This window comes from Triplophysa dalaica, chromosome 3 (genome assembly GCF_015846415.1).
Source record: "Triplophysa dalaica isolate WHDGS20190420 chromosome 3, ASM1584641v1, whole genome shotgun sequence".
Classification (NCBI taxonomy): Eukaryota; Metazoa; Chordata; class Actinopteri; order Cypriniformes; family Nemacheilidae; genus Triplophysa; species Triplophysa dalaica.
This window is the reverse complement of record NC_079544.1, coordinates 3,306,976-3,319,088: the sequence shown is the minus strand read 5'-3', so window position 1 is coordinate 3,319,088 and position 12,113 is coordinate 3,306,976. Positions and strand designations below refer to the sequence as shown.

General features: G+C 40.5%; 1 protein-coding gene across 1 annotated transcript; it reads right to left on the bottom strand.

Moving 5' to 3' along the window:
- Positions 1–16: 16 nt before the first annotated feature.
- copa (COPI coat complex subunit alpha) lies at positions 17–11,735 on the bottom strand. The gene is made up of 29 exons (XM_056743860.1): positions 11,526–11,735; positions 10,927–11,040; positions 10,774–10,847; positions 10,584–10,664; positions 10,410–10,486; positions 10,120–10,229; positions 8,229–8,338; positions 7,832–7,931; positions 7,414–7,632; positions 7,180–7,330; positions 7,003–7,069; positions 6,584–6,659; positions 6,413–6,495; positions 6,062–6,287; positions 5,070–5,208; positions 4,824–4,986; positions 4,600–4,746; positions 4,318–4,507; positions 4,142–4,237; positions 3,938–4,026; positions 3,732–3,855; positions 3,565–3,654; positions 3,093–3,199; positions 2,863–3,012; positions 2,428–2,751; positions 2,238–2,348; positions 1,995–2,156; positions 1,558–1,752; positions 17–383 (listed from the first exon to the last, which is right to left on the bottom strand). The coding sequence occupies exons 1-29, from the start codon at positions 11,563–11,565 to the stop codon at positions 324–326; spliced, it is 3,675 nt and encodes a 1,224-aa protein (XP_056599838.1). The 5' UTR covers positions 11,566–11,735; the 3' UTR covers positions 17–323.
- Between the last annotated feature and the right edge of the window lie 378 nt (positions 11,736–12,113).

Below are 12,113 nucleotides of genomic sequence, written 5' to 3'. Positions count from 1 at the left end.
ACATAAAACACTGTAATACACTCGTTTACTTGAACTTTATTTCCATATTTGAAGAGAACAGAAAAATAGTGTGTTGCATCATGCTTCTAATGCAGTCATGAAAGAGTTAGAGATGTGCACTTAGTTATTTATATTAATTGCAGTTAACAGACGCTCTCTGTTAGGTGAGCATGTAGATATAGAATGATGCAGACGACAGTAACATACAGAATAGTCATTAGGTATTTCTTTATCTCTGATCACATGTAAGGTTTAATTACTTCATCTTAAAGAGTAAAAGAGACAGAAGCACAACCGTTTCCATCCATGCTGGTGTCATTCGCTCAGCGGAACTGCAGCGGGCTGACGCGCAACCCAATGACATCTTTACCGATCTCGGTTGCCTGGGAAACAGAAGAGACAGCCAATGAAATAGATTCTTTGCAGCAGTCTCTTGACTTTTTGCCATCAATACACTCTTTTCTAAAGTTGGAGTTTGGTCACTGTTGTACATAGACATCTTAGCTTTTTACACAATTAAATTATTAATGATGCATTAAAAATGTTTTATGCCTGTTCTAGTTGTGCTTGGAGTTTAAACATAAGCTCAGCTTTGAGAACATTTTTAAGAGATTTGGCAAAGACTTTACATGTGTGAAGGTAGAGAATGACTATAAAGTACTACTACAGGAGTTTGTCAACACAATGTTAATAATTGACAAAACTATCATCAACAATGCTTGAAAGGGGTCATATGGCGCAAATATATGTTTTTCTGTGTCTTTGGTGTGTTATAAGTTGCCCATGCATGTATCAGACACGTAAAATTGCAAAAATTAAACTGTGGGAACAAAAGGTGCGTTCTATCTAGAAGCTAATGCTCACCCAGACCTGCCTGAAAGGCCTCGTGTGACCACACCAGCACAAATCGACCAATCACAACGCACTGGTTAACTGGCCAATCATAGCACACCTCGCTTTTCAGAGCAATAAGCATTGTGAAAAAAATCGGTCCCTTTCAGAGAGGTGGGTCAAAGAGGAGATACAAGAATTCACGGTATATGGAAAATACACCTTAAATCGTGTATACACATTGAATGTTACATCTAAAACAAACGATAATATTTGTTTTAGCCGTGTCATATGATCCCTTTAAGTACCGTGAGCTTTTTGTTTTCCTATGCATTTGTATATTAGAATTGTATTCCTTTATTTGATGTGGCTGATCAATAATTTTTAACCTTAAGTTTAGTGTTTTGTCTGTTTAAAGGTAGAGTTTGTACGAATTTTGCAGTAAAATATCCAAAAAACACTAGGCCTATTTTATTTTTACCAATGTTACTTTTTCTACGATAGATTTGAACACTTCGTTCAGTGTTATCACACCATCTAATTGGACAATCATTCCACGCTTCTACATATTGTCATCAACCTACGCGATTGTTGTTGTTTTGACTGTGCACCCTCTAGAGGCAATTTCTACAAACTGTACCTTTAATACCATACTATTCCTATTATAAATATAGCATACATTTGCCCTCCACTACTGTACAAATGTGATGAGGGCTCTGTACTCACCTGTGTAACCCTGCACACCTCTCCTTTGTATTTGGGGCAGTAGCAGGCTCCAGACAGGGGGCACTTCTCTACGGGCCGCCCACGGTACAAGGGAACAAACGAGGCTGCGCAGATGTCAAAGGGATTGTGTGGGTCGTAGTTAAGTTGTTGAGCGTCTGTCAGGTTCTTCTCACATGCTGCAAGAATCTTTCGTGTCTAAGAGACCAAAAACACGACGGATTAATGAACAAGAAATAAGTTGCCCATCAATCCATCAATGTTGATCCAGTAATGTCTTGACAATACTGCCGCACACACACAACCTTTCATAAACACAATGATTTTCATACCAAGATAACATAAACAACAATACAGCAATACAAGCGCTTTCAATGATGCAGATGAAATGTCCTCATCACATTTCAAATGTCAAACACACAATCCACGCATCTCTTCACCTGTTGTGCCACCTCTGGTTTGGGGCCGAGCTCGAGGAGACGTCGAGCGAATCCCGCTGCCGTTTTGAAGTTACGGAGTTTGAAGAAAAGATTGAGAGCCGTCCTCAACACCAACACCATATGGATGGGCTGCAGACTGCAGTGTGTGAAGTATGCCGCCATCTGACAGACACAAACGCCAGATAAACAAACATATAAACTACAATCTGTTACACTTTTTCATGAGAATGCAACTGAACATACCTCACAGAGCCGCTTCTGCTGATCTAGAGAGTCTTTAGGAAGCTTCTTCCTCTCGGTCTCCATAGTGAGGCCGATGATGTACTCTTTACAGATGGTTATGAGCTGCTGTGCCTGTAATGAAGAAGTTATATAGAAAATCATGATCCAGAGCAGAGGAAAATGTACTGTAGCAGTTTCTCCCCTCACATACCTCTGCAATCTCTTGTTTGTTGTCGACCACGAGCAGAGGAACCGAGAGCAGGATGACCCTGAAGCGTTCCACGGCTTCCTCGAAGCGTCCCGCCGTGGTCAGCTGGTAGCACTGCTGCAGACGCGAAATGAGGTCAGACAGACGCAGGCCGACCGCTGGCAGGCCTCCTTTAGCCCCGCTGTCCTTCCAGTTCCTCTGGGGGTAACTGTGCAAGCAGGGCAGAGACGGCAGGCCCAGGTAACACGTGTGACCACGGGACAGGGTCTGCATGAAAATCTGCTTATAGGGTCCAAACTGAACCACGCCAACTTGATCGTGCAGCAACTACAGAAAGGAGAAGAGCAGTTAGAGACGGCAACAATTATGTCCATGATTTTCATTTGTTTCAATTCTTATGAGATATTCAACTTAAGTCAAATGTGTAGATTCTCTTACCCTCATAGCCGTCTCGAAGGATCCGGCTAGAATATGATCCACAGCCAGTTGAGAGTTGTTGCACCATGTCTGGGTGGGACTTGTGCCCTTGGTGGGCGGTACAAAGAATCCTTCTCCCTCAGCTCCGCCTCCACCACCAGCAGGTACATCCTATTTGTCAACGAATACCACAATTAAGCTTCAAATAACAGACATTTTCTTTCCCTTACACAGAAAAGACAGGTGCTCACCAGTTCAGGAGGGAGGTCCAGATCTTCCTCAACATCCCAGCCTTCACCTTCCTCCTTACCGATAGCCCCCTCGTCACCTAATCCCTCCTGAGCATCCATAAATCCATCTGAGGACAAGGGTATGAGACATAAGTCATGTAATATTGCTAAAGAAAGAGTGTCTACACCTAGGGCAGTCGCGATTATGACATTTAACTGGCAATTAATTGTCTAATAAATCATTGCGATTACGACTATTAATCGTCTAATACATCAATGCGATTATGACTTAGTCGTCTAATAAATCTTTGGGATTTTGACTATTAGTCATCTATTAAATCATTGTGATTATGATAATTAATTGTCAAACAAATCATTGCGATTATGACTATTAGTCGTCTATTAAATCATAGCGATTAAGACTATTAATCGTCTAATAAATAAATCCTTTTTGCAAAAAGCCTAATAATACATATAAACAGAGATGGAAGACCTTCATCCAGATGAAGCTCTGCATCTTCTCCCCAGCCTTCAGCTCCAGCAGTATCCATATCCTGATCGGCAACCATCTGTCCTGCTTTTCCTACTCAACAAAAACACATTATTTAACTTCAGAACTCCTGGTAACCCACTATGAGCTATGCATCACAAATCAATCACCTTTGGCAGCAATGGCTCCCTCAAAGAAGCCCTTAGAAACGGTGAGCAAAGGCCAGTTGGTGTCCAGAGGGTTGATGGGAGGAGGTGGCTGCAGCAACTGAGCATTGGGGTCGACCTCGGGCACCTGTACATCGGAAGTGTTCACGTCTCAATCCTTCAGACGTTTATAAGTGTTTGTCAGTCAAAGTAAGAAGAGCAGAACTTACCACCTCCTTTTCCAGGTCAAAGGTTTCTTTGAGGGCTTCGGCTTCTTCATCCATCCCATGAGTGGCCGCAGTCAGGTACGCCAGAGACTCTACAAATATTGGGGATAGAGATTTCTTTACAATTATCATCGTTCTTATGTGAAAAATCTTGGTAAAACGACACTGTGAGACGTGCGAGTGTGATAGCAAAGTAAAGGCACATACTCTGTCCGCAGTTCTTCAGGATTCGCACACGCTCGCTGACGTCACCCAGGTAAAGAGCGCCCTGATAGTGTCCACTCATGTCTTTTCTTATCTCGGCTGTAACCCAAACCAGAAACAATTAATTGAATGAAGAATTAATTCCAAACTCGTGCTCATGCCTCTTTCTCTTCACCCACCTATCTTCATCATCTTCCTGAGTTTGGACAGGTTTCCAGTGATGAGGTACAGGAAGGTGAGCTTGTCAAAGTTCTTGGTTCTCTGGTAGCACATCTCCACCACCTGGTGATGACCCTGGAGAAGAGCCGCCTCGCCGAGACGCTCCCAGCAACTACGTTCATCTAGAGCTTTTGCAGCTTCCAGCGCCACCTGCAGGATAGGAGTTTATATGAACACTTTTGTATTACAGAATAAATTATGGGAAAATGGTTATTTCCTGGTAAACCGTCACTCTTGCATACCTCGATGTTTCCACACTCCAGTGCCAGGCTGAAGCGAGTCTTCTCGTCCTTCACGAAGTGAAGCGCGACCTCTGGGTAGCCCTTCTTCTGCAGGTATGCAATGATAGACTGGCCAACCAGTTTAGCATTACGCACCATATGAAGAACCTGGGGAGATTAAAGGTGGTTTAAACAATCCACCAAAAGAAAACACTTGACTAACTTTGTTAAAAACAGACACGGACCTCCTCGTATTTACGATTGACCAGAGCCAGTTTGAAACGGTACTCGGTTGGGTCGATGTTGAGCACTCGTGGCCTGCACTCGCGATCCAGGCAGTACACACTGTTGCCTCGAACTCTCGTCACATAGATGGGCAGGTCGAGTGTACGAATTATACCGTGATCACTGCGAGACAATTTGAAAGTTAAAAAAAGTCAAGCAGAAGTAAAGGTATAATGGCAAGCTTTTGTTTTTGGCTGGTGCAGTACCCTGAGGTGAGAGCGTATTTGATGTGGTTGGAGGTGGTGTAGATGAAGACCTCATTCTCAGCCCAGGCACCGCTCTTCACTCTGATGTTCTCATGGATGTTGCACAGGCTCTCTAATTTTTTGTTGCAGATCATGATGACTGAAAAGCAGAAGGTTCAGAACAATTTAATGAAACTAACTGTATTGTGCATTCAGCAGCAAAAACCTGGCCCAAAATGGGGGAAGGTACAACCCAAAATGAAATATTTCATCATTTATTCACCCTCTTGTCATTTCAAACCTGTATGACTTCTTTTCTTCTGCAAAACGCAAAAGAAGATCATTTGAAATGTTGCTAACCAAACAACATTGGACCCCATTGAACACAAAACCACTAAGACATTTCTCAAAATATCTTCTAATATCGATGTATACATGTTCTAAATGACATGAGGGGAAATAAATGAGAATTTGTATTTTTTTGGGGTGAACTATCCCTTTAAGACTTTCTTAATACTGCTATAAATACAACAGATCATTTACAGTTCTATGGATACTTTTCAGTTTTCAATGTAAGATGCAAAAATCAAGTTTATTTTTATATATTTTTCATTCACCGCTAAAATGTCTTCTGTATGTAGCTTTGCAACGATGCACACTGTAAAAAGCTTTATGATACATAACATATAATTATAAAAGTTTATTCTTGACAGCGGTTTACTGCGAATAGCCCATTCACACCAAGAATAATAACTACAAAAATGAACTACATTGTATTTAAAAGTGTTTTGAAAGTCGTTTTAAATGCATGAGAATATCAGCATCTGCACCACAACTATAATAGCGAAGTGGAACAATATTGTTGTTGCTATCATATTTCAAAGCAATTATTTCAGCCGATGAATAAAACGCAAAATTTAAATCAATAAAACATTGTAACCTATAAGGTTATTGTTATCTTTATAGTCTTCGTTATTGGTGTGAACAGGCCTTAACTGAAGAATTTGCAGTACCGTGTTTGGCCAGCAGGGCCACGTGGTTGGCATCAGCGCTCCACACCACATATTTCACTTTGGCGATTTTGACCGTGGCGAGGGAGCGTTTCTGCTGCACGTCAAACAGCGTGACTCCATCAGCGTCCCGCAGTAACAGAGACCCCGTCCCAGCATAGAAGATCTCCTCACAGCTCGGCACCTGCACCTTCTTCACAATCTCATTCTTCAGATTCTTTATCAGCAGCTGGAGGGGTGCGAAAATGAGGAAACATTCTTGACTTTGGCTCATCCAAACATTAACACGTGTCATTACACTCCTGCTTTTTAATGAGTTCAACACTGTGCACTTTGAATAGTAATGATACTCACTGAATGCATGCGATCGAGCACGGCAAACCGGTTCCTGGCCACCCACACCGCAGTCAGGCCCGAGGAGCGTTTACCCTCAGGTGCTATTCAAACAGAAGTTAAAAAGTGAACAACTACACGACTGAAAACAAACATTTGGGAAAAATAAAACAAAAAGTTACAAAATATTACCATCAGGATTCTGCGAGTCACTCTCCCTGGGGATGGAGTACAGGTCATATGTGCTGTTTTCCAGGTTAGTGGCTCTCTAAAACAGGAAAAAATATACATGTATGTTTAATCCACCCTGTTACACCTGTTCATTTGTTTCAACATCTCTTCTCCATGAAATATATGAAGTGTTTGGTTACAAAATGATAAAACTCCGTTGGTTAAATTCTTTCTCCAAAATCATGTTTTTTTATTGTGCATTAATATAAATCAGACTGCATTTGGTTTGATTTAAGCCATAATAAGTGAAAAAAATACAGCTTACTAACACTTTAAAAACTTGATAACAATAAAAATCCTACTTTTTTTTTTTTTTTTTATCAGAGTTCTCATTTCTGAACCAAACTCTTCATATGTTAGTAATGTATGTGAATACGCACGGTGCACAACAACACGGCGTTTTCCGCAGGATTATAGGACATACTGAACACCGGGAATTTTGATCCGCTGTGAATGTCAAAGAAATAAGCTCATTAAAAAAATCTTGTTGAAAATGTTCACCAATTGACTTCACTCAAAAATATCCGTATGTACTTAAGGGGCAAGTGTCTGCCTACCTGCGCAGCTGCATGACAGCTGTATCCTTACTACTGTTGAAATCGAGCTGACGCAGGAATCGGTCTTTCACATAGTACAGCATGTTACCGTACACAGCGTAGGCCGGACGCTCTCTCTCCAGCTTAAACACCAGCATCCCGCTGTCATGACCTGAGATGGAGACAATAACCGTTTAAATGCATTTCATCCATCACCCGTATCGCTCATCCACATAATCTCTACCAGTAACCTACCAGCAGCAAACAGGTTGAGGTTGGGGTGAGCTCCCAGCACCCAGAAACGGTCGTGGTCTCTACGAAAAGTCTGGACGCCTGTCCTCTTGGACATGTCCCACACGCGGATGCTCTTGTCCTCAGAGTTGGACAGGATGAGCTCCTGGCGAGGGTGAAACACTGCACAGGACACATTGTTGTAGTGCCCCCTACAGGTGTCCAACTCCCATGCTTTTGACTCTGAAAGACAAGACGAAATGTTTGTGTGCTTTGCATTTTTTATGTCAAGAGTACGATGTAACCTTACTATTCACTTTATAACATTACTTTCATAACGTAAACTCGATACTATACATTAGGTTTAGCAGCTAGGTAACTTGCTAGCTTATGGAACAGGAAGTCCAGAAGTTTTCCGACTACGTTAACATTTCAAACTTACCGTTCATTCTCCAGATCTTCACCTGCCGGTCATCTGCTCCTGATACAATGAGAGGCATGCTGGGATGGAAAGCTGCCCAGTTTACCCCTCGATCATGACCCTGAGAGCCAATAATGGAAAGAGTTTTATTCAAGCTATGTGTCACAATATAACGGTTTATTGACAATAATCGTCATATTTGAAAACACGGTTATCGGTATTTTGTTAATTATAAACATAATATCCAAAACGATTCAGCACACTTTTTTTGCAGTAGATAATGCGAAAAGTTGTAGTCCATCAGCCAGTCTGTCATCATTTATTCAAAACTTAAATCATTTCACAACAAATGAAAAACATGGAAGGAAAATTAAGGTCTAAACATTTTTTTATCAAATTAAGTCAAGCAAATTCTCACCTCTAGAACGTGCTTCACTACAGCATCAGAGACCCCAAACAGGTCGACACCAGAGATGCCACGCACCTCTGTGTCCACAGCCCCGGGGGACAGATTCTTCTTCCTCAGACCTGGAAGCAACATTTATAGTCCGACACACACAGGGGAGCCATATACAAGTTACACAGGAACACGCACAAACCGGGGAGGGAAAAACAAAAGGAACAACATTAAACTGATGCTCAATAACAACGTGAGTTGTGTGAGAGTAACGGTACGCGAGACGCATAAACATTTTGTTGGACTGTTAAACATACACAGGTACTGTAGAAAACAAACACAACAAACATCCTCCAGTACTGTGGCTCTAAACTTGAGTTATCATATTATAGTTTGCTGTAATCGAGGAAAAACTACAATCACAACAAAACAAGCGTTTTAAAGAAACAGTTCTCCCAAATTTGAAAACTTACTTCCAGCATTTTTAAATAAAATGATTTGTTTATTCTCTTTTTTGGGGAGAACTATTCCTTTTATTAAGAAGCTGTAACTCCGATTGGGTTGGATGATAATGATCAATGACAGAAAGATGATCGGTGTAGCTCAGGTCAGGACACAGAGACGAGGAGAACAGAATGCGTGTCTGAGATCTAAGCACTTCAAATGCAGAATGAATAAAAGTCCAACAAAAGCTGCAGCTGTTGATCAATGTACATTACACGTGGATGTTTCCAGGGGGGTGTGGGGAGGAAGTGAGCAGTGAATGAACGGACTGGTGGATTGATGGAGATGAAGCGTGTCAAAATAATCTCTGGATGGCTGGAATACTGCGGTTAATTTGTGCATTTGTTAGCAAATGGAAAGATGAATTCTTTCTTCGTGCATTTGAGTTATGTTATAAACACTTAAAAAAATCAATTATATGTTGTGGATTTATAACATATAATTATTTAATTAGGAGATCTATAAAATGACAAATGATACCAATCTGGCAACAAAATCTACAGACTAACATAATAGCGGTGACATAAAAATGATTAGTGGTGAGACTATAATGGGTAGCAGGGTATGTGAGAAGTAAAATGGTCATGGGTTTTAGCGTTAGGATTAAGTGGTCAAATCACCTGACATTCAATCATGCACAATATCAAAAGAGGGTATTAACAACACTTTTGGTGGTCAGTATTTCACACAATTACATTCCATGTCCTCATACTATCCATGCAGCTGTTTTTTATGTTGGTGTGAGGAGTACATTTATTTTCTCTGTATTAATTTGTGTGTGAAAAAAAGGATGGCAGAGGGTGTGAACAGTATTCAGACAGTGCAGACAGGTTAAAGGTTAGCGAGAAAGAAGGTGCTGAGAAAAGAAGTCCGACATTAGCATTGACAATATCATTAAAACATGCAAAATAACAAAAACACCTCTCAAGTCAGCATTCCTTAAAAGGACCGTTCACCCGAAAAATGAAAATTCTTTCATCGTTAAGAACATGCAGAACTCAAAATAAGATATTTTGAAGAATGTTAATGATTGACTTCCATTGTATGGTATTTCTCAAAATATCTTCTTTTGTGTTCCACAGATGAAAGAATCACATACAGGTTTTGAACAATATGGGAGTATATAAATGATGACAGAATTTTTATTTTGGGGTTCTCTTAAAGTATTTGCCCTTAAGAACAGTGTATTAGATATGGTATCCTCCATTAGCCAATAATAAAACTTCACAAAAATGATTAAAGAGTGAGAGGTATTTTTGCATAGAGCCCACAGAGTTTTGTTCTGTACACACTTTAAAGGGAGAACGGGGAAGGGTATGCCATTAGGCAACCTCATTCTGTCTTTCTCCCTCCATTCCCAACTCCCCAGTCTTCCCAAACCACTCCAGCCTGTCCCAAACCTCCTCACCGGAAATATCCCACACGCGCACTGTCTGATCCAGGCTGGCCGACACCACCAAGTCTTCAGAGGGATGGAACTGAGCACACATCACATAGTGATTATGACCAGTCAGCACACTGCGGAGGAGAGAGAGAATATATAAGACTCGGCCCATATTAAAATACAATACTGCTCATCTTACTCTTACTTATATATAAAAATATAATCTAATAATAATATTTATATACATGTTAACAGTTATTTTGCTCAGACCAGAAGCCAACCAACATAAACTCAAAATGTGTAGAAATACTCACCAGACACACGTTCTGGACTGCCAGTTCCAAATGCGGATGGTCTGATCATCCGAGGCGCTCAGGATCCAGGGATAGTCCTGAAGAACATAATTACAAAATTGTAGGGCTCTTGTATGACTTCAAAACATGACTACAACAAATATCAAAGTGCATTATAAGGTTGACAGAGCTTACGTGGTGGAAGAAGGTGGTGCGAATGTAGTCAAGATGTCCCAAAAGAGTGAAAAGACACCGACGCAGTTTATAGTTCCAGACCTTAAATCAAAATCAGAAGTTTTTAATTCATGTCAGATATTCTCAACCTAAAGACCAGCCAAATAACACTGTGCTCTCCTCGTCAGCACTGAGTATAAAGGAAGCAAACCTTGATCTTGTAGTCATCACCTCCCGACACAAACAGCGGCTGCTGCTTATGGAAGTCAATACCTCTGACTGGACCTGAATGACAGTTCACAAAATCATGAGACATCAGAATAAATAATAGAAGCTATAAGATCCTTATGAGGCCGATTCTTACCATCATGCTCGTCAAACTTGTCAATCAGGGTACACATGCGATAGTCCCAAAGCTGGATGACACCATTGTGCAGACTGGCGAGAATCCAGGGCCGCTTGGGATGAAAACTCAGCCCTAAATGAGAAAAGATGATAAAAAGATGCGTTTAAACTGCACGTTTTATAAAATGAAGACAATCCGTAATAGATCGCGGACGTGGATTAGTCAAATTATCCGGACTCTGCCATTAACATTGTCTTCGTTTAAATATGATCAAACACAACACAAAATAATAATAAAAAATTCAGTGACGTCATCAGCACAACAAGTGAAAAACGACAGTGGAGATACACCGAAATGTTCAAAAGTACAGTTATCTGCCTCTGCTGCTAATAAACCAATAGCTTAGCTGTATGCTAGCAGCACCGACTGACATATAGCATATTTCAATGGACATAATTCACCGCAGAAGCCAAAATAAATACAATTCTATAAACGTATTGAATCATATTACCGGTAGTTTAAAGTGGTTAAGACTGACAAACACAAACATACATAAAAGAGTTCGTTAACTGAAACAGTCAATGGAAGTTAGCCAGCACAGATATTGTGTTCCATACCTTTCACTCGGGCCGACTTTGTCTCAAATTTGGTCAGCATCTTCTCTCGCAATAATGACCGACTTGGAATGCGTTATGTCTTACGATATTGACAAATGTACGTAAATGTAATTCATAAAATCATCCCCTGTTCTTAGGGTTTTGCCGTATGTTTCTGCAGCTCCACTTCCGTAGCTGACACGTCTACTGAATCCACTCAATCCGCGCAGTGTGTCCATGAACGCGAACAATAAAGTTTGACGATTCAAATGCCAACATCTCAAGCTCCACGTCATAGATCCTTCCGCATTTTAAAATCAATAAAACGCAAGTTTATCGATATCATATAAGACATGGGGGGCGAGAACTAGCTGGTTTAAAAAACTAGACGTAATTATAGCGTTTTGTCATTGTTTAATTGTTTTCTATATTTTATTGTGCTGCCTATTATACTAAACAATAGATGTTTTTTTATAAAATATTTCAGTTTTCTCATGATGAAAAATATATGCAGGAAAACTGACTTAAAATAAATAAATCTTTGTAAATTAGATGCTTATTTATTCCGGATGGTGTCGCTATTGTTGCAGATATTATTATATAAACACT

Bases quoted from the DNA above. Each gene is read 5' to 3' on its own strand.
- copa (XM_056743860.1), bottom strand. From the start codon at position 11,565: ATGCTGACCAAATTTGAGACAAAGTCGGCCCGAGTGAAAG. The intron at 6,496-6,583 runs GTAATATTTTGT...CTGTTTGAATAG, and splicing joins TGACTCGCAGAATCCTGATG to CACCTGAGGGTAAACGCTCC. The intron at 384-1,557 runs GTGAGTACAGAG...TCTGTTTCCCAG, and splicing joins AGGTGTGCAGGGTTACACAG to GCAACCGAGATCGGTAAAGA.